The sequence below is a fragment of the Coregonus lavaretus genome (genome assembly GCF_964263955.1).
Source record: "Coregonus lavaretus genome assembly, chromosome: 33".
NCBI classification, from domain to species: Eukaryota; Metazoa; Chordata; class Actinopteri; order Salmoniformes; family Salmonidae; genus Coregonus; species Coregonus lavaretus.
In genome coordinates, this window is record NC_140020.1 from 31,657,834 (window position 1) to 31,681,121 (window position 23,288).

The 23,288-nt window shown below is 46.2% G+C and overlaps 1 protein-coding gene across 1 annotated transcript in view; it reads right to left on the reverse strand.

Moving 5' to 3' along the window:
• LOC311108562 (1-phosphatidylinositol 4,5-bisphosphate phosphodiesterase beta-1-like) overlaps nt 1–23,288 on the reverse strand; it is a gene marked incomplete at both ends in the record, with an annotated part of 191,922 nt that overhangs the window by 126,284 nt on the left and 42,350 nt on the right. The window contains one exon of the mRNA XM_084151217.1: nt 17,358–17,426. Coding sequence (XP_084007343.1) covers nt 17,358–17,426 — 69 coding nt within the window. The remainder of the gene's footprint in view (nt 1–17,357; nt 17,427–23,288) is intronic.

Here is a 23,288-nt window from a genome sequence, read left to right on the forward strand (position 1 = left end):
TTATCCAAATAAGGTGTTGAGATTATTTGCATATTTTCCAGGGTGCCTTTTGAGTACATTTTAGAGTTACCCTTACCACCCATAACTGTGTTTGCTAGGTACAGATACATGGTTGTTGCATTCCTTCATTTTCAGTCCTGTGTCCTTCACCAAGTGAGATCCTAAGTGAATATGTTGTCATTAAAATGTTATTATTTAAGACAAACCAATAAAAAAAATTCCCCTAATACAGCGGCCTGAAACTCATGGTATAACTTTACAGGCCAAATCAGGCCTGCAAGTCACATTGTGTTGGCTTGCAAAGTGATGTGTAATTCCTATTGCAATGCAGACAGAGTGGGGATAGCCAGTTACTCACATGACTGGTGACACAACATACTTCCACGTTGTCTCTGTACTGCTATACTGTTTGTTGCTACTTGGCTACTTGCCAAATGTTTTCCCTTTTTACTCTTAACTATTTAATCAAACTTTGTATTTAACAAGTTTACAACGTCTTTTTTAATTCAACTTTTCACCCAGGACGCTTTTTCTGCAGGACCTCCTCCGGCCGAAAAAAGCTAAGTAACATTATGCCTTCTCATTGCAGTCAATGTACTCATAATATACAGGAGAACTATCGCCTTAATGTGAGGATAGCCGAGTTGCAAGCTCGGCTTCAGACACAATCGTCAGGCAAGGGCAATTTAAGTGTAGGAAAGGATGATACAGCGTCTGTGCCACCAGTAAATACAGGTAGTAGTGTTAATCCCCCTGCACAGTCCCCGCAGCCGGACAATTTTCTCATGGCTTCTGGAAAGAAATGCTGTCAGCATGCTCAACCAGTGTCGCTCATTCAGCCGATAGAAAGTTTTAACCGGTTTTCCCCACTAAGCAACGAGTCGGAGTCAGAGCCTGAGCCTTCTCAGGTCTCTCCTCTACCCATTATGGGGTCTGAGCCACCGAAGCCTCCCACCATTAGCTCTGACAAATTGAAAATCCTAGTCATTGGCGACTCCATTACCCGCAATATTAGACTTCAAAATAATCATCCAGCGATCATAAATTGTTTACCAGGGGGCAGGGCTACCGACGTAAAGGCTAATCTGAAGATGGTGCTGGCTGAGGCTAAAACTGGCAAGTGTAGATGGTAGAGGGATATTGTTATCCATGTTGGCACCAACGATGTTAGGATGAAAAAGTCAGAGGTCACCAAGCGCAACATAACTTCAGTGTGTAACTTATCTAGAAAGATGTGTTGGCATCGAGTAATTGTCTCTGGCCCCCTCCCAATTAGGGGGAGTGATGAGCTCTACAGCAGACTCGCACAACTCAATCGCTGGTTGAAAACTGTTTTCTGCCCCTCCCAAAAGATACAATTTGTAAATAACTGGCCCTCTTTCTGGGACTTCCCCACAAACAGGACCAAGCCTGGCATGCTGAGGAGTGACAGACTCTATCCAAGCTGGAGGGGTGCTCTCATCTTATCTATCAACATAGACAGGGCTCCACAATGAGGTAGGGTGCAGGCCAGGCAGCAGGCTGTTAGACAGCAGGCAGTTAGCCAGCCTGCCAGCTTAGTGGAGTCTGCCACTAGCACAGTCAGTGTAGTCAGCCCAGCTTTCCCCATTGAGACCGTGGCTGTGCCTCGATCTAGGTCAGGCAAAACTAAACATGGCGGTGTTCGCCTTAGCAATTTCACTGGAATAAAGACCTCCTCCATTCCTGTCATTATTGAAAGAGATTGTGATAATATCTCACATCTCAAAATATAACTACTTAATGTTAGATCCCTCACTTCCAAGGTAGTCATAGTCTTTAAGTGTTCAAGAACCATAAAAGCCATTTAACAATCTATGATTTGTGATACTTGCGCTGTTTGCTCTATAACCTGTTAGTTCATTTTCCTTGCGACAATGATACATAGGCCTAAAGGCCGAGACAATAAGAAGACACAGTAAATTCAACCACACCTTTGTTTCATCACAAAACCAGAGAGCAACCTCTGTCCGGTAAAGTCCACAAAGCATATTGCATGTAACAAACAGTTACATGACCTACTGCAGGGTTCTTCAATTCCGGTCCTGTAGGGTTGAAACACTTCTGTTTTTTATTTCTACCTGGTAGTTAATTGCACCCTGATTAGAAGGAGAGGATGAAAAACAGAGGTGTCTCGGCCCTCCAGGACCGGAATTGAAGAACCCTGACATACAGCTTGGTCAAGCAACTTAATGTTTCAGACATATTCAGACCACTAAACAACTATTGATTTAGAACCACGGAGAGTTACCACAAGTTGCAAATAAAACAGGAGCTGCCTCCACTATTCCAGCACCATTTCAACTTCAACATTTCAACATCATCAAATCACCTATGTTTAGTCTATGACATTGATTGGACCAATTTGGTCCAATCAATGTCAGCTAAATATGATGTGGCATGGTTCTGATTTCTGTGTGTGTGTGTGTGTGTGTGTTTGTGTGTGTGTGTGTGTGCGCATTCATGCAAGTAGAACAAACATGTTGACTCACTCTACTTGTAGAGAAATGCCAATGCCAACCTCCTCTCTTTCATGAAATGGTCTATCACTCTGTCATATAGTACACACTTTTAGTTTTTGTTGTCCTAGACTACTTGGCTAAAATACTTGCTCGCTATCCTAACTTCCATTTAACGTCTGCTAAATGGCATATTTTTATAATATTATTATTATTATTCCTTTCATGGGCAACATTAGGTAGTTAACATTAGCCTTCTACATCTAGCTACATATTGAACCTCCATCCTCTCAGGCCAGGGGCAAAATGTATAAATTAATGGTTGGATCAGAATAGCCGTTATAATCATTGGCCAGTACGGAGAATTAAGTAAAACCACAAGTCCAAATCCCTATCTGCATCCATGGCTAATTTAGGAAAGGGCCAATTTTAGCTAGCTAGCTAGCCACTGGACGACAACAAACAATGAGATGCAACAATTCAAGTTGTTTCTGTCAATGACGTATGCTCTCAATGCGATTTAAAAGGAGTGACGCCAAATCCAAACTGGCTTCCTTCAACACTTATATTTGGTGCGCCAGGACCATTCATAGTTGAGCTCACTCAGTTCAGCTCAATGCTGATACCCGCTCACTGGCTTCCCTTGCATTCAATGCTACGGGCGGCAACAATGTCATACTCTTTTGGACCAGACAGCACCAGATAGATTGCCTACACATACAGAGACAGAGGGGTGTTGTTTTGCTTGCTCGTATGCTTTATCCGGGAAATACATTCAGCCTCTTGTGAATTGAAGGTAAATTATGAAACACAGAGAGATGAAAGATATATTATTTTATGTTATTTATTTTTGTTATGTTTTGGGGAAGCCTGGTTTCCCTTGGCATCCATGAATACACACCACTGATGAATACATAGTTATTATATAATTTACATTACATACAGTGCCTTCAGAAAGTATTCATACCCCTTGACTTATTCCACATTTTGTTGTGTTACAGCCTGAATTCAAAATGAATTAAATTAATTTTTTTGTCTCACCCATCTACACACAATACCCCATAATGACAAAGTGAAAATGTTTGCTAATATATTGAAAATAAAATACAGAAATATCAAATTTACATAAGTATTCACACCCCTCAGTCAATACTTTGTAGAAGCACCTTTGGCAGCGATTACAGCTGTGAGTCTTTCTGGGTAAGTCTCTAAGTGCTTTCCACACCTGGATTGAAAATTATTCAAGCTCTGTCAAATTGGTTGTTGACCATTGCTAGACAACCATTTTCAGGTCTTGCCATAGATTTTCAAGCAGATTTAAGTCAAAACTGTACTCGGCCACTCAGGAACATTCACTATCTTCTTGGTAAGCAACTAGATTTGGCCTTATATTTTAGGTTATTGTCCTGCTGAAAGGTGAATTAATCTCCCAGTGTCAATTAACTTCTGGGCCACATCCTGACTGATGGCAGCCCATTCTTGCATAATTAATGCTTGGAGTTTGTCAGAATTTGTGGGTTTTTGTTTGTCCACCCGCCTCTTGAGGATTGACCACAAGTTCTCAATGGGATTAAGGTCTGGGGAGTTTCCTGGCCATGGACCCAAAATGTCTATGTTTTGTTCCCCGAGCCACTTAGTTATCATTTTTGCCGTATGGCAAGGTGCTCCATCATGCTGGAAAAGGCATTGTTCGTCACCAAACTGTTCTTGGATGGTTGGGAGAAGTTGCTCTCGGAGGATGTGTTGGTACCATTCTTTATTCATGGCTGTGTTCTTAGGGAAAATTGTGAGTGAGCCCACTCCCTTGGCTGAGAAGCAACCCCACACATGAATGGTCTCAGGATACTTTACTGTTGGCATGACACAGGACTGATGGTAGCGCTCACCTTGTCTTCTCCGGACAAGCTTTTTTCCAGATGCCCTAAACAATTGGAAAGGGGATTCATCAGAGAAAATGACTTTACCCCAGTCCTCAGCAGTCCAATCCCTGTACCATTTGCAGAATATCAGTTTGTCCCTGATGTTTTTCCTGGAGAGAAGTGGCTTCCTTGCTGCCCTTCTTGACACCAGGCCATCCTCCAAAAGTCTTCGCCTCACTGTGCGTGCAGATGCACTCACATCTGCCTGCTGCCATTCCTGAGCAAGCTCTGCACTGGTGGTGCCCTGATCCTGCAGCTGAATCAACTTTAGGAGACGGTCCTGGCGCTTGCTGGACTTTCTTGGGCGCCCTGAAGCCTTCTTCACAACAATTGAACCTCTCTCCTTGAAGTTCTTGATGATCTGATAAATGGTTGATTTATGTGCCTTACTAGCAGCAATATCCTTGCCTGTGAAGCCCTTTTTGTACAAAGCAATGATGACGGCACGTGTTTCCTTGCAGGTAACCATGGTTAGAGGAAGAACAATGATTTCAAGCACCACCCTCCTTTTAAAGCTTCCAGTCTGTTATTCTAACTCAATCAGCATGACAGAGTGATCTCCAGCCTTGTCCTCGTCAACACTCTCACCTGTGTTAACGAGAGAATCACTGACATGATGTCAGCTGGTCCTTTTGTAGCAGGGCTGAAATGCAGTGGAAATGTTTTTGGGGATTAAGTTCATTTTCATGGCAAAGAGGGACTTTGCAATTAATTGCAATTCATCTGATCACTCTTCATAACATTCTGGAGTATATGCAAATTGCCGGCTAACCGGATGTTTGTCCCGGACTCTACCTGTGCTCCGGTCCTGGAATGGGCACAGTCCTCAAGACTCACCTGTCATCCTCGCTCCCGTCAGACCTTGGCTTTCGTCCGACAACGTTTTTGGTGGCCCACCATGGTTCCTGACGTCTCCGCATTCGTTGCTGCCTGCACTGTGTGTGTGCAGAACAAAACTCCATGGCAAGCTCCAGCTGGCCTCCTTCAACCACTCCCTGTTCCTCACCGCCCCTGGTCCCATATCCTTGGACTTTGTCACGGGTCTCCCTCCATCAGAGGGCAACACCACCATCCTTACGGTAGGGATAGGTTTTCCAAAGCCGCCCATTTTATCCCCCTTCCTAAGTTGCCCTCAGCTAAGGAGACGGCCCAGCTCATGGTGCAGCACGTCTTCCGGATCCATGGACTCCAATCGCAGTCCTCAGTTCTCATCCCAGTTCTGGAAGGCGTTCTGCACCCTCATTGGGTCGTCGGCCAGACTTTCCTCTGGTTTTCATCTCCAGTCTAACTGCCAGTCGGAGCGAGCCGATCAGGACCTGGGCACGACTCTTTGTTGCCTCGTCTCCACCAATCCCACCACCTGGAGCCAGCAACTCATGTGGTCGGAATATGCCCGCAACACGTTCCCTGTTCTGCTACTGGTCTCTCGCCTTTTGAGTGTTCCCTTGGATATCAGCTCCCGCTCTTCCCAGAGCAAGAGGAAGAGGTCAGCATACCTTCTGCCCAGATGTTTGTCTGTCGCTGTTGCCGTACCTGGAAGAGAGCCCGGGCCGCTCTTCTCAAGACCACCTCCAGGTATCTGCGACAGGCGGACCGCCACCGGACCCCTGCTCCCCGCTACCGTCTTGGACAGAAGGTATGGCTTTCCACTTGGGATCTGCCCCTCTGGGTGAAGTCCGGCAAACTTACCCCAGTTTTATCAGCCCTTTCCCCATCTCTAAGGTCCTTAGCCCCTCTGCTGTTAAACCCATATCACAGCCTGTCACACCCTGATCTGTTTCACCTGTCTTGTGATTGTCTCCAACCCCCACCAGGTGTCTCTCATTACCACATGTGTATTTATACCTGCGTTCTCTGATTGTCTGTTGCCAGTTCGTCTTGTCCCGTCAAGTCCTACCAGCATGTTCCTGTGTTTCCTGTGCTCTAGTTTTTGCTTTTTCTAGTCTTCCCAGTTCAGAGCTTTCTGCCTGTCCTGACCCGGTTGTGGGTTCAATTCCCACGGGGGGCCAGTATGAAAATGTATGCACTCACTAACTGTATGTCGCTCTGGATAAGAGTGTCTGCTAAATGACTAAAATGTTTTTTTTAAATGTAATAATCTCTGAGACTCGTACTATCCGCCTCCTGTGTCTGCATCTGGGTCTTAGCCTGAGCCGTGATAGCTCGACTGAGGGACCTTACAGATAATTGTATGTGTGGGGTACAGAGATGAGGTAGTCATTCAAAAATCCATGCAACTTATGTGACTTGTTAAGCACATTTTTACTCCTGAACTTATTTAGGCTTGCCATAACAAAGGGGTTGAATACTTATTGACTCAAGACATTTCAGCTTTTCATTTTTAATTAATTAGAAACAATTTAGAAAAACATAATTCCACTTTGACATTATAGGGTATTGTGTGTAGGCCAGTGACAAAAAAAATCTACATTTAATCAATTTTAAATACTTTCTGAAGGGACTGTACTGTATATGAAGGTATATTGATTATGTGGGCTGAGCAGACATTTAACAGAGAACACACAAAAAACATAAAGCAAAGTTCTTCTTTGTACTTTGAGGAGCTCCAACTCCTCTACTAATGCACCAAAAGACGGTGGATTGTGTCATTGTACATACATCGTAGGAAGACTGCCACTTAAGTACTGGGGTCAGTTTGTATTACCTTGTAAATTAAATTAAAGTATAGTGTCTGGTGGGTGTCTACTTTGGGAGAGTCGGTCCACCGTGAGACTGAAGTGGGATGAGTAGAGGCCCCACACATACTTCAGAGAAGTGTCTGATGTTCTCCCAGCCACCCCATCCCAATCCCTCGAATAGAGCCCCTCTACACTCTCACCAATAACCACCATTGAATCTTAGTTTTTATGACAAACAAGGAATAATAATTGCTCGGCATCCTCTCATAAGCTGCCCAGAACTCTTATTCATTTTACAATTGTACTGTTCCCTTGTGAAATTGTTATGCAAAAAGTGAATGACAGACATACAAATAAAGCCCTCCTTTCTCCCCCTGTAGTGCTGTTCAACCTACCCCATCCAGACTGAAGCCCGGGGGACTGTTTGACCCACAGGCCACAGAGGGTTGTCATTGATTTTAGGGAAAGGCTTAAAGTCAGTTTATAGACACATTTATTCTGATCCTACTATACTTGTTACCTTGGCAACAACTGCTCGTTCCTGGGGGCCTCACAAAACGACACACACCGACACACACACACACACACATGCACTCACACAAGCACACCAATACACACACACGCCAGCAGGCACACACACACGAAAACACACACACACACGCACGCAGGCAGGCACACACAAACAGTACACACCCTTGTTTCTTCATCTTCATTATAATAACTTAATTGTACAAATCCTCTTTTGCCCCTGCAGGCAATGACATACTCCAACAAATCCTTACAAATCCATAAAGAGATTTCACAAAAATCCTTGATAATCTGAAAGAGAGAATTTAGATTCAAACCATGGCCCTACAGGTAAGTGCAATGCATCAAGTACTAACTGTGATTATTGCTTGTAGTTCCTTTCTCTCCTTTCCCCTTCTCCCTCAACTACTTTCCTCTCTCCCTCATCTCCTTTCCTCTCTCCCTCATCTCCTTCCTCCATCTCCTTCAGCTCCCTCCCTTAATCCTCTTATTCCTTCTCCTCTCTGTCCACCCTCCTTCTCGCCACTCCCCCCCCCCCCCCCCCCCCTCTCTCTCTCTCTCTCTCTCTCTCTCTCTCTCTCTCTCTCTCTCCCTCTCTCAATTCAATTCAATTTCAATTTTCAATTTAAGGGCTTTATTGGAATGGGAAACGTATGTTTCTCTCTCTCTCTCTTTCCTCCCTGCTCTCTCTGTCCTGCCGGTAATGGCTTTCTCCTGGTAGCCATCTGACCCTTCCCATGGTAATATCCTCTAGAGGTGCAGCCTCTGATGTAGGCAGTTTAGAATCCATCCTCAGGAGGTATGGCCTCTCTCCTCTGAGTTGTTTAGAGTGCATAACTCCTCTCAGTGGAGTTCCATTAACTGTATCACTCCAGAGATGTAACAATGGGATCTGACCCTCATTCTGTACTTATCTCTCTCTCTCTGAGGAGGAGAAGAATTGTTGCTTACTCACTTTAACTATATGTACCTATCTACCTCAATTACCTCGTACCCCTGTACATCGACTATATACCCTGTACCAAGTTATCGTTTCTCATTGTGTATTTATTACTTGTGTTATATATTTTTCTCTGAATTATTGGGAAGGGTCCGTAAGTAAATATTTCACTGTTAGTCTAGACCTGTTGTTTACGAAGCATGTGGCAAATAAAATTTGATTTGATTTGAATGAGATGACCGAGGCGACAGTGTGAAGCCATTTCCACTGATATTACAACAGTTTTTCAGCAAAGGAATACATGTGTTTTAGAAGTCATTTGCAGGAGAATTTCCAAGCAGACGAATTGAAGCAATTTAGCCATTGGTCAGGGAATTTAAAGGCAAAGTACACCAGAATTCGGGCAGTTTTGTAGTAATACAATTAAAGTGAGATATGAATGACCAGAGAGCCATGGAGAATTCCATATTTGGCTTGGAATTGTGCACAAATATGCCCAACAGATTCTTTGGCAGTTGCAGATAGTTTTCCAACTGAGTGTACTATGAGATCGGACAAAACTACAATTTAGTTAAGCGTCAAAAGCAACAGTTGCCAGTGTGTTGGTATTTATCGTTAGCAGTCTGTCTTCTAATTTCATCTGCGCTTAGAAGAAGAGCATCACAGAGGGGCAGTCACCATTAGCCTTTCAACGGCTAAAATGGCAGGTAGCTTAGCGGTTAGAGCGGCGAGCCAGTTCAAATCCCAGGTCTGACGTGGAAAAAAAGTGAGCTGGTATCAGATGCTGTTGCCTGCCGGTGTCCTTGAGCAAGACACTTAACCCACCACAACAACTGCTCCACGAGCAACCTCTCCAACCTGTATATGTATGTGTGTCTTTCGGAGGGGTTGGGATAAATAGGAAGTTAAGTTTTGGGTGGACCTTGTGTACATTCCACCCAAATACTACAATTGAATATGCTGTTGTTTACCATAGCAATTATTGGAGTGAATTGTTCCAACGATCTCCTTTTGTAGCAGCTGTAGCCAGAATGCAACACACAGACAGACCAAGGTCGTGACATTGACCACAACACTAGGCTGTGCATCGTTTGAAGTAGCGTTTATTTATGTTTTGTCTCTGTTTATGTGTCGAGGGGATTGGAGCATAGCAAAGGAATTTCCTTTGTAAAGATGACAAGACAATAACTATTCTATTCTGTTCTATACTATTCCCTATGCCAGTCTCTGGCAGATCTAACAAATCTGGGGGTATTTCTGTGTGCATATTAATATGTAACATTATGTGTGCTTAGAGTAGGGCTGGCACAATTATGGATGAAGACCGTCATGGAAATGAAATAACCGTCATAACCGTTTAAAAACAACATATATATTTTTTATTAGGGAACGAACAGCCGACTGAAGACGGGATGGCCGGGCAGTCGTGTGGTTGAGTCAGTTTCTGCGATAACATGGACTCTTAACAATGTGATGAAACTTTGTTGACTCTTGCTGATACAAGCAAGGTGTTGTAGAAAACAGATAGCGATGAATAGAATGGGCTTGGAACCTCTAACCCTGGCAATTTGACTCGCAATGGCTGCCTGGTATTGTGAAGCAATAATTTCCACGGTAATGTAGAATTTTCATTCAAATGATGTTAACTGATGTGGCTTATGCAATGGTATGCATTTTTTGTAATGTCAGTTGAGTTGAATCAACAAATCACAGCACAGATTGAAGGGTACACTTCCTGCTTTTACATCCTGATTTGCTCCTATATGTGTAAGGGAGGTGTGACCCAGGTGCGGTGCAGGATAGACAGTAGGCAGTAGGCAGAGATGGTGAAACAAGGATCTTTACTGGTGGTCCCAAAACCAGGATACAAAATAACGGACTTGTCACAAAAAAAATAAAGGAGGAGCAAATTGGTCTGCAACAACAGGCTGACAGCAAACATATGTGGTCCTCTGTAGCTCAATTGGTAGAGCATGGCGCTTGTAACGCCAGGGTAGTGGGTTCGATCCCCGGGACCACCCATACGTAAAAATGTATGCACACATGACTGTAAGTCGCTTTGGATAAAAGTGTCTGCTAAATGGCATATTATTTATTATATTATACGAAATACTAACTACGACTGAAAACAACAATGAAACAGGGAGAACACTTCTCAAGTACCTGTACATACGTCTCGCGATCAGAAACTGAGTAGTACTGTTTGGCATTGACAAACTAGCACAGAAAACAGAGCAAGGGAACACAGGGAAGTGAGGGCATAAAAATACAGGTGAACAGGTAGACACAGGTGACACCAATAGGATAATGATTAGTCCAGACTGTGAGTGAGGAGGTGCCTAAGGTTGTCGGAGGATGACACCTAGTGGGTCGCTCCGGAACTGCGACCCCCTCTGTAACAATATGGGTGCCCTCGCAATTTCCCAAGTCGGTATTAGATAGAACGTTGCGGCCCCGCCCGCCTGTGGGGAAAACAACCTGTGGTTAACGAGGTTACTCTATTAGCTGACAGAAAAAACGTCACCTTTTTCAAACGCAATTTCCTTTTTGTCTGCTTGTTTTAATCAATTACAAAACCACATCTAAGAAAAGTTCAACATGTCTAAAGATGACTTTTCAACATTGCCTGCTCCCTAGCATTGTCACTACTTAGAAAAACGTAATATTGTAGGGCCTCCCTAATGCCCCACTCTTCAATGGCTGTGCGAAGTTTCTGGATATTGGCAGGAACTGGAACATGCTGCCGTACACGTCGAGCCAGAGCCTCCCAAACATACTTATGTGTGACATGTCTGGTGAATATGCAGGCCATGGAAGAACTGGGACATTTTCAGCTCCCAGGAATTGTGTACAGATCCTTGCGACATGGGGCTGTGCATTATCATGCTGAAACATGAGGAGATGGCGGCGGATGGCACGACAATGGGCCTCAGGATCTCATCACGTTATCTCTGTGCATTCAAAATGCCATCGACAAAATGCGTTCGTTGTCCTAAGCTTATGCCTGCCCATACCATAACCACACCGCCAGCATGTTGACATCAGCAAACCGCTCGCCCACACAGGCTGTCTGCCATTTGCCCGGTACAGTTGAAACCGGGATTCATCCATGAAGAGCACACTTCTCTAGCGTGCCAGTGGCCATAGAACGTGAACATTTGCCCACTAAAGTCAGTAACGACGCCGAACTGCAGTCAGATCAAGACCCTGGTGAGGATGACGAGCACGCAGATGAGCTTCCCTTAGACGTTTCTGAAAGTCTGTGCAGAAATTCTTCGGTTGTGAAAACCCACAGTTTCATCAGCTGTCCGGATGGCTGGTCTGTGATAATCCCGCAGGTGAAGCAGCCAGATGTGGAGGTCCTGGGCTGGCGTAGTTACACGTGGTCTGCGGTTGTGAGGCCGGTTGGACGTACTGCCAAATTCTCTAAAACAACATTGGAGGTGGCTTATGATAGAGAAATGAACATTCAATTCTCTGGCAACAGCTCTGGTGGACATTCCTGCAGTCAGCATGCCATTTGCACGCTCCCTCAAAACTTGAGACATTTGTGGCATTGTATTGTGTGACAAAACTGCACATTTTGGAGTGGCCTTTTATTGTCCCCAGCACAACGTGCACCTGTGCAATGATCATGCTGTTTAATCTGTTTGTGTATATTCCACACCTGTCAGGTGGATGGATTATCTTGGCAAAGGAGAAATGCTCACTAACACGGATGTAAACAAAGGTGTGCACAAAATTTGAAAAAACATTTATGGGATCTATTATTTCAGCTCATGAAACATGGGACCAACACTTTACATGTTGCGTTTATATTTTTGTTCAGTATAAATGTCTTACCTGTGATAAAATGTTCTCCACACACATAGCTACAGTTGAAGTCGGAAGTTTAAATACACCTTAGCCAAATACATTTATGTTTTTCACAATTCCTGACATTTAGTCCTAGTAAAAAACTGTTAGGATCACCACTTTATTTTAAGAATGTGAAATGTCAGAATATAGTAGAGAGAATGATTTATTTCAGCTTTTATTTCTTTCATCACATTCCCAGTGGGTCAAAGGTTTACATACACTCAATTAGTATTTGGTAGCATTGCCTTTAAATTGTTTAACTTGGGTCAAACATTGTGGGTAGAATTCCACAAGCTTCCCACAATAAGTTGGATGAATTTTGGCCCATTCCTCCTGACAGAGCTGGTGTAACTGAGTCAGGTTTGTAGGCCTCCTTGCTCGCACACGCTTTTTCAGTCTGCCCACACATTTTCTATAGGATTGAGGTCAGGGCTTTGTGATGGTCACTCCAATACCTTAACTTTGTTGTCCTTAAGCCATTTTGCCACAACTTTGGAAGTATGCTTGGGGTCATTGTCTATTTGGAAGACCCATTTACTGTCACACCCTGGCTCTGGGACTCTATTTGTTGAGCCAGGGTGTGTTTATTCTATGTGTTATATTTCTATGTTGGGGGTTCTAGTTTGTCATTTTCTATGTTGGCCTGAGTGACTCCCAATCAGAGGCAACGAGTGTCAGCTGTTTGCTGGTTGTCTCTGATTGGGAGCCATATTTAAACTGTCGGTTTTCCTTTGTGTTTTGTGGGTTCTTGTTTCGAGTTGGTTGTGTTATACCGTGTACTGTCACGTTTCCGTCTTTTGTTGTTTTGATATCGTTTCGCTTAATAAATGAGTATGTTTGCCTGCAACGCTGCGCCTTGGTCTACTCCTTACCCTGACGATCGTGACAGAAGAACCCACCATAAAAGGACCAAGCAGCGTGTCCAGGAGCAGGCAGACTGGACATGGGAGGAAGCGCCAGGTAAAGAGATGGAGAGGTTGGCGATGGCCCAGGTGGGCAAATCGTGGTCCTGGGAGGACATGCTCGGGGGCAAGGGACCTTGGGGTAGGATTAAGGCCCTGGCGAGAGAGGAGCAGCGGCGTCAGCAGTGTCATCGTCGGAAGGACGAGAGGCAACCCCAAAAAACATTTAGGGGGGGGCACACGGCATGGGCGGCTGGGCAGCAGGAGGCTGCCACAGGGCGATTTGGAGAGGAGGCCACCGGGTTTGGGGGGCCAGAAGGCAGGTTGGCGGAGCCTGGATGGAGAGCGGAACCAACTTCCCGTGCTCAGGCATGGCAGCATGGGACGGGGCAGGTTCCGCGGTATGCGGAGCGGCGTACTGTGCCACGAGTGGTCCGGCATAGTCCTGTACGTCCTGTGCGAGCACCCCGCACGTGTCGTGCGAAGGTGGGTATGCAGCCAGGACGGAGTGTGCCGGCTCAACGCTCGTGGTCTCCAATGCCTCTCCGCGGTCCCGGATATCCTGCTCCAGTGTCACGTGCTGTTATGCCAGTACGGGTACACAGCCCTGTACGTCCTGTGCGGATGCCACACACAGAGTGTGTGAGGGTAGGCATTCAGCCAGGACGGGTGGTGGCCGCTCTTCACTCCAGGTCTCCTATCCGTCTCCACAGCCCGGTTCGGCCTGTCCCTGCTCCGCGCACCAAGCCTACGGTGTGCGTCGCCAGCCCAGCCCGGCCTGTCCCTGCTCCACGCACCAAGCCTACGGGGTGCGTCGCCGGCCCAGCCCGGCCTGTCCCTGCTCCACGCACCAAGCCTACGGGGTGCGTCGCCAGCCCAGCCCGGCCTGTCCCTGCTCCACGCACCAAGCCTATGGTGTGCGTCGCCAGCCCAGCCCGGCCTGTCCCTGCTCCACGCACCAAGCCTACGGGGTGCGTCGCCAGCCCAGCCCGGCCTGTCCCTGCTCCACGCACCAAGCCTACGGGGTGCGTCGCCAGCCCAGCCCGGCCTGTCCCTGCTCCACGCACCAAACCTATGGTGTGCGTCGCCAGCCCGGCCCGGCCTGTTCCTGCCACTCGCACCAAACCTACGGTGCGCGTCGCCAGCCCGGCCCGGCCTGTTCCTGCCACTCGCACCAAGCCTACGGTGTGCGTCGCCAGCCCGGCCCGGCCTGTTCCTGCCACTCGCACCAAACCTACGGTGCGCGTCGCCAGCCCGGCCCGGTCTGTTCCTGCCACTCGCACCAAGCCAGGGGTGCGAGTCGCCAGCCCGGCCCGGCCTGTTCCTGCCACTCGCACCAAGCCAGGGGTGCGAGTCGCCAGCCCGGCCCGGCCTGTTCCTGCCACTCGCACCAAGCCAGGGGTGCGAGTCGTCAGCCTGGTCCAGCCTGTTCCTGCCACTCGCACCAAGCCAGGGGTGCGAGTCGTCAGCCTGGTCCAGAACGTTCCTGCTACTCGCACCAAGCCAGGGGAGCGAGTCGTCAGTCCGGTGAGGCCCGTTCCGGCTCCACGCACTAAGCCAGGGGTGCGAGTCGTCAGCCCGGTCCGGCCAGTTGCTACTCCACGCACCAAGCCAGGGGTGCGCATCGTCAGCCCGGTCCGGTCCATTCCTGCTCCACGCACCAAGCCAGGGGTGTGTATCGTCAGCCCGGTTCGGTCAGGTGCTACTCCACGCACCAAGCCAGGGGTGCGCATCGTCAGCCCGGTCCGGTCCGTTCCTGCTCCACGCGCCAAGCCAGGGGTGCGTGTCGTCAGTCCGGCTCCGGCCAGCGGGGCTAGACCGGACCAGGGGCGCTATGGGGGGTTGATTGGAGGGTGGTGGGCAAGGCCGGAGCCAGAACCGCCGCCGAGGAGGTATGCCCACCCAGCCCTCCCCTGTTTAGCTCTTATTGAGGCGCGGTCGCAGTCCGCGCCTTTAGGGGGGGGTACTGTCACACCCTGGCTCTGGGACTCTATTTGTTGAGCCATGGTGTGTTTATTCTATGTGTTATATTTCTATGTTGGGGGTTCTAGTTTGTCATTTTCTATGTTGGCCTGAGTGACTCCCAATCAGAGGCAACGAGTGTCAGCTGTTTGCTGGTTGTCTCTGATTGGGAGCCATATTTAAACTGTCGGTTTTCCTTTGTGTTTTGTGGGTTCTTGTTTCGAGTTGGTTGTGTTATACCGTGTACTGTCACGTTTCCGTCTTTTGTTGTTTTGATATCGTTTCGCTTAATAAATGAGTATGTTTGCCTGCAACGCTGCGCCTTGGTCTACTCCTTACCCTGACGATCGTGACATTTACGTCCAAGCTTTAACTTCCCGACTGATGTCTTGAGATGTTGCTTCAATATATCCACATAATTTTCCTTCCTCATGATGCCATCTATTTTGTGAAGTGCACCAGTCCCTCCTGCAGCAAAGAACCTCCACAGCATGATGCTGCCACCCTGTGCTTCACTGTTGGGATGGTGTTCTTTGGCTTGCAAGTTAACCCCTTTTTCCTCCAAACATAACAATGGTCATTGTGGCCAAACAGTTCTATTTTTGTTTCATCAGACCAGAGGACATTTCTCCAAAAAGTACGATCTTTGTCCCCATGTGCAGTTGCAAACTGTAGTCTGGCTTTCTTATTGCTGAGCGGCCTTTCAGGTTATGTCGATATAGGACTCGTTTTACTGTGGATATAGATACTTTTGTACCTGTTTCCTCCAGTATCTTCACAAGGTCCTTGCTGTTGTTCTGGGATTGATTTGCACTTTTCGCACCAAAGTACGTTCATCTCTAGGAGACAGAACGCGTCTCCTTCCTGAGCGATATGACGGCTGCGTGGTCCCATGGTGTTTATACTTGCGTACTATTGTTTGTACAGATGAACGTGGTACCTTCCGGCATTTGGAAATTGCTCCCAAGGATGAACCAGACTTGTGGAGGTCTACCATTTTTTTCTGAGGTCTTGGCTGATTTCTTTAGATTTTCCCATGATGTCAAGCAAAGAGGCACTGAGTTTGAAGGTAGGCCTTGAAATACATCCACAGGTACACCTCCAATTGACTCAAATGATGTCAATTAGCCTATCAGAAGCTTCTAAAGCCATGACATCATTTTCTGGAACTTTCCAAGCTGTTTAAAAGCACAGTCAACTTAGTGTATGTAAACTTCTGACCCACTGGAATTGTGATACAGTGAAATAATCTGTCTGTAAACAAGTGTTGGAAAAATTACTTGTGTCATGCACAAAGTAGATGTCCTAACTGACTAGCCAAAACTATAGTTTGTCAACAAGAAATTTGTGGCGTGGTTGAAAAACTAGTTTTAATGACTGCAACCTAAGTGTATGTAAACTTACGACTTCAACTGTACATTGAACAACACAGCAGCCTTTCGGCATGTTTTGTTATTTGTTTTATAATGCTGGTCAATTGGAAAGAATGTTTGTTTAACCCAATTTGTGGACGTGATGGAGGGGAATTCCTTATTACTACGTGAATATCGACTCTTAGTATGGCCGCCAGTCATTATGCCGTCATTGACTTGAACGGGGATACCCGTTCTATTCATTCCATCATTTTTTTGTTGTTGTTGCTATTCGAACGGTTATTACAGAGACCGCAGTCATTTGGTTGGCCAATTACCGTTATCCAAAATTCCATGACCGTCAGAGCACTAGCTTAGAGACACCAGTCATATAGCACTGTAATTACAGACAACATAATGCCTAACATAAGCTCCACACACACACACACACCACTGTGTAGTGATGTCCAGTTCTGTATCCATATGCAGATCTATTCAAATGTCCCTGTCTGATCCCTACAGCACACAGAGCTGTGTCTCTGTCTCTCTCTTCCTCTTCCACTTCTGTCTCCTATTCCTGTACCGATATAGCCTCCATAAAACTACAATATCATCCAATTAGCTTGTCTCTCTTCCAGGGTTTCTCATAAAGCCCTGTTATAGAGTTTGGAATGGAGCTTTGAGCTTTTGGAGTAATGACAATAAGATACACAGATAACAGTACATCTGAATCCATTTGAATCGTGGACTGAGCGGAAATCACTGGTCTGACTGACTTACCTTTGGCGTTTTGGTGCATTTTCCGTTCCTGGCGTCCTTGATATAGGCGATGTCCAGGAGATCAGTGTCCTGTACAAAACCAACAGAAATAGAACAGTAAGTTTCTGTCACATGTGGGTTTACTGACTGTATGGTTGATTATGTACTGATAAAACTTTGTGATATACAAAGGTATCGGCCCTTAATAGCCACCCAAAAAACTAAATAAATTGTATTTGTATATATTGTTTAAACAGCTAAAACGACCTTTGGGCTATAGCGTGAAATTGAATAATACAACTGGACGAATCATGACAGAGGCTAAGTGCAGGTGAATCCAAGATGGCGTAGCAGTGTGTTCGTGTTTTCTGTAGTGTCCTTGTGTAAATAGCCAGTTTTTTTTAGTTTTTTGTCTATTTTGTATATATTTCTCAATTTTACTTTTCATTCTTTAACTAAATATACTTTCCTGCAACCCGCCTCACCCAACGTGGAAAATATTCTATTATTTCTTTATAACTTTTATCAAGAACCTTGTGCTGAAACTAGTCTAGCTGCAACCGAATGGCTGTGGTAGCCAGCTAGCTAGCTACTTGCTATTAGCCACCGTTAGCGTCTTCACCATTGTCCGCGGCCTGCACTACCCACCAGCCAGCACTAGCTCTAGCCTGGACAATTTGTCGGCCAGTCTGCACAGCGTGCTATCGACCCAGAGCATATCAGATTTTCTGCTGGAATCACTGGACCCTAGCGCCGGATCATCGCAACTAACTAGCTGCAACCGAATGGCTGTTGTAGCCAGCTAGCTAGCTACTTGCTATTAGCCACCATTAGCGGTCTAAACCATTGTCCGTGGCCTGCACTACCCACCAGCCAGCTCTAGCTCTAGCCTGGACAATTTGTCGGCCAGTCTGCACAGCGTGCTATCGAACCAGAGCATATCGGATTTTCTGCCGGAATCACTGGACCCTAGCGCCGGATCATCGCAACTAGCTAGCTGCAACCGAATGGCTGTTGTCGTTGGCTAATTACCATTGCCCCTTAGCAAGCACCAGTTAGCCTTGAGCTAGCCTCGAGCCAGGCCCATCTCCCGGCTATCTACCTCTCTGTCAACCGGACGGGACCTCCTAGTGTTGACGCGGAGCCCCGCCGTTCCAACACGACTGGTCTGCCGACGAAATCGTCTGATGTGGTTTCAACAGGCTTCCCGTTACGACGTCGACCACGAAGATCCATCTGCTAGCCCCGGCCCACTAGCACACACAAGCCGTGCCTCTTTGCTCGCCAGTGCTGTAGCAGCCCCGAACTACCTCCGAACTCTCCTATTGCTGTTCACTGGACCTTATGATAACTCAGCTATACAGCTGATGCCTGCTGGACTGTTCCTTTATATGGTACCGCATCCTGTTTATGTTTAGCCTCAGCCCAAACTTTGTCGCCATTACCACCTGTTGTCTTAGCTCTCTCGAATAACACCTGTGATTGCTTTATGCCTCTCTCCCATGTCAATATGCCTTGCTTATTGATGTTTCGGTTATTTCTTATTGTACTATTTCACTGTAATGCCCCCAGTCCAGCTCAACCTGCCTTAGATAGCTCCTTTGTCCCACCCCCCATACACGTGGAGACTGACTCAATCAGTGCCTCCAGTGATGCTATCTCTTTCATCGTTACTCAACGCTTAGGTTTATCTCCACTGTACTCATATCGTTCCATATCCTTGTCTGTACATAATGCCCTGAATCTATTCTACAACGCCCGGAAATCTGCCTCTTTTTTTCTCTGTACCCAACGCACTAGAAGACCAGTTCTTAAAGCCTTTAGCCGTATCCTTATTCTACTCCTCCTCTGTTCCTCTGGTGATGTAGAGGTTAACCCAGGCCCTGTAGCCCCCAGTATCACTCATACTCCCGAGGCGTTATCATTTGTTGACTTCTGTAACCGTAAAAGCATTGGTTTCTTGCACGTTAACATCAGAAGCCTCCTCCCTAAGTTTGAGTTATTCACTGCGTTAGCACACTCCGCCAACCCTGATATTCTAGCAGTGTCTGAATCCTGGCTTAGGAAGGCCACCAAAAATTCAGACATTTCCATCCCCAACTACAACATTTTCCGTCTCGATAGAACTGCCAAAGGGGGTGGGGTTGCAATCTACTGTAGAGATAGCCTGCAGAGCTCTATCATACTATCCAGGTCTGTGCCCAAACAGTTTGAGCTTCTACTTCTAAAAATCCACCTTTCCAGAAATAAGTCTCTCACTGTTGCCGCTTGCTACAGACCCCCCTCAGCCCCGAGCTGTGCCCTGGACACCATATGTGAACTGATTGCCCCCCATCTATCCTCAGAGTTCGTACTGCTTGGTGACCTAAACTGGGATATGCTTAACACCCCGGCCAACCTACAATCTAAACTAGAGGCCCTCAATCTCACACAAATTATCAACGAACCTACCAGGTACAACCCTAAATCTGTAAACATGGGTACCCTCATAGATATCATCCTGACAAATGTACCCTCTAAATACACCTCCGCTGTCTTCAACCAGGATCTCAGCGATCACTGCCTTATTGCCTGCGTCTGTAATGGGTCCGCGGTCAAACGACCACTCCTCATCACTGTCAAACGGTCCCTAAAACACTTTAGCGAGCAGGCCTTTCTAATTGACCTGGCCCGGGTATCCTGGATGGATATTGACCTCATTCCGTCAGTTGAGGATGCCTGGTTGTTCTTTAAAAGTTATTTCCTCTCAATCTTAAATAAGCATGCCCCATTCAAAAAATTCAGAACTAAGAACAGATATAGCCCCTGGTTCTCCTCAGACTTGACTGCCCTTGACCAGCACAAAAACATCCTGTGGCGTACTGCATTAGCATCGAACAGCCCCCGCGATATGCAACTTTTCAGGGAAGTCAGGAACCAATATACACAATCAGTTAGGAAAGCAAAGGCTAGCTTTTTCAAACATAAATTTGCATCCTGAGTACTAACTCCAAAAAGTTTTGGGACACTGTAAAATCCATGGAGAATAAGAGCACCTCCTCCCAACTGCCCACTGCACTGAGGCTAGGAAACACTGTCACCACCGATACATCTACAATAATCGAGAATTTCAACAAGCATTTTGCTACGGCTGGCCATGCTTTCCACCTGGCTACCACTACCCCGGCCACCAGCTCTGCAACCTCCGCTGCAACTTGCCCATGCCCCCCCGCTTCTCCTTCACACAAATTCAGACAGCTGATTTTCTGAAAGAGCTGAAAAATCTGGACCCCTACAAATCAGCTGGGCTAGACAATCTGGACCCTTTCTTTCTAAAATTAGCCGCCAAAATTGTCGCAACCCCTTTTACTAGCCTGTTCAACATCTCTTTCTTAACGATCCCCAGAGATTGGAAAGCTGCCGCGGTCATCCCCCTCTTCAAAGGGGGTGACACTCTAGATCCAAACTGTTACAGACCTATATCCATCCTGCCCTGCCTTTCGAAAGTATTTGAAAGCCAAGTTAACCTGTCACGATCGTTAGACGGAGTAGACCAATGCGCAGCGTTAGTTGCAAACATACTTAAACTTTATTATCTTTAGTGATAATATGAACAACAAAACAACAAACGAAACGTGCAGTCCTACGGTTAACACAACCAACACGGAAACAAACCAAACGGAAACAAGATCCCACAAACACTAAGGGAAACAGACTGTTTAAATATGGCTCCCAATCAGAGACAACCAGCAACAGCTGACACTCGTTGCCTCTGATTGGGAGCCACTCTGGCCAACATAGAAAATACAACAACTAGAACTCCCACACAGAACATAAACACATAGAATCTACACACCCTGGCTCAACATATAGAGTCCCCAGAGCCAGGGTGTGACATAACCGACCATTTCGAATCCCACCGTACCTTCTCTGCTATGCAATCCGGTTTCCGAGCTGGTCATGGGTGCACGTCAGCCACGCTCAAGGTCCTAAACGATATTATAACCGCGATCGATAAAAGACAGTACTGCGCAGCCGTCTTCATCAACCTGGCCAAGGCTTTCGACTCTGTCAACCACCGCATTCTTATTGGCAGACTAAATAGCCTTGGCTTCTCAAATGACTGCCTCGCCTGGTTCACCAATTACTTCTCAGATAAAGTTCAATGTGTCAAATTGGAGGGCCTGTTGTCTGGACCTCTGGCAGTCTCTATGGGGGTGCCACAGGGTTCAATTCTCGGGCCGACTCTATTTTCTGTGTATATCAATGATGTCGCTCTAGCTGCTGGTGACGCTCGGATCCACCTCTATGCGGACGACACCATTTTGTATACATCTGGCCCTTCATTGGACACTGTGTTAACAAACCTCCAAACGAGCTTCAACGCCATACAACACTCCTTCCGTAGCCTCCAACTGCTCTTAAACACTAGTAAAACTAAATGCATGTTCTCTAACTGAACGCTGCTTGCACCCGCCCACCCGACTAGAATCACTACTCTCGGCGGGTCTGACCTAGAGTATGTGGACAACTACAAATACCTAGGTGTCTGGTTAGACTGTAAACTCTCCTTCCAGACTCACATTAAGCATCTCCAATTAAAAGTTAGATCTAGAATCGGCTTCCTATTTCGCAACAATGCCTCCTTCACTCATGCTGCCAAACATGCCCTCGTAAAACTGACTATCCTACCGATCCTTGACTTCGGCGATGTCATTTACAAAATAGCCTCCAACACTCTACTCAGCAAATTGGATGTAGTCTTGTTTTGTCACCAAAGCCCCATATACTACCCACCATTGTGACTTGTACGCTCTTGTTGGCTGGCCCTCACTACATATTCATCGCCAAACCCACTGGCTCCAGGTCATCTATAAATCACTGCTATGCAAATCCCCGTCTTATCTTAGCTCACTGGTCACCATAGCAACACCCACCCGTAGTCTGCGCTCCAGCAGGTATATCTCACTGGTCATCCCCAAAGCCAACACCTCCTTTGGCCGCCATTCCTTCCAGTTCTCTGCTGCCAATGACTGGAACGAACTGCAAAAATCTCTGAAGCTGGAGACTCTTATCTCCCTCACTAACTTTAAGTGTCAGTTGTCAGAGCAGCTTACCGATCACTGCACCTGTACACAGCCATTCTGAAATTAGCCCACCCAACTACCTCATCCCCAAATTGTTATTTATTTTGCTAATTTGCACCCCAGTATCTCTATTTGCACATCATCTTTTGCACATCTATCATTCCAGTGTTAATTACGAAATTGTAACAATTTTTGCACTATGGCCTATTTATTGCCTTACCTCCATAACTTACTAAATTCGCACACACTGTATATATATTTTCTGTTGTATTTTTGACTTTATGTTTTGTTTACCCCATATGTAACTGTATTGTTGTTTTTATCGCACTGCTTTGCTTTATCTTGGCCAGGTCGCAGTTGTAAATGAGAACTTGTTCTCAACTGGCTTAGCTAGTTAAATAAAGGTGAAAAAAATAAAATAAAAAATATATTTTCTAATATTCCTTTCTAGTAGAGGAGCTTCAGCATGGAACAGGTTTGTGTGTGTGTGTGTGTGTGTGTGTGTGTGTGTGTCTGTGTCTGTGTCTGTGTCTGTGTCTGTGTCTGTGTCTGTGTGTGTGTGTGTGTGTGTGTGTGTGTGTGTGTGTGTGTGTGTGTGTGTGTGTGTGTGTGTGTGTGTGTGTGTGTGTGTGTGTGTGTGTGTGGCGCAACATTGATGAAGCAGTAACAGTCTGATGAGGAACAGTAGTGAGTTAGGTTATACTTAATGGGCTGGAGAGAAACTGACTGTCTCCCGTTTTCAGAACGGGATAATAATAGCTTTATTTGTCTCATAACATAGTAAATAAATCAACATGTTTGCTATATCTCTCATAAAGCTGTGATTGAGAATAACCTAGGCTTAGGCTATAGACTTTCAGTCTTGTTAATTTTGAAAGCGGCAACT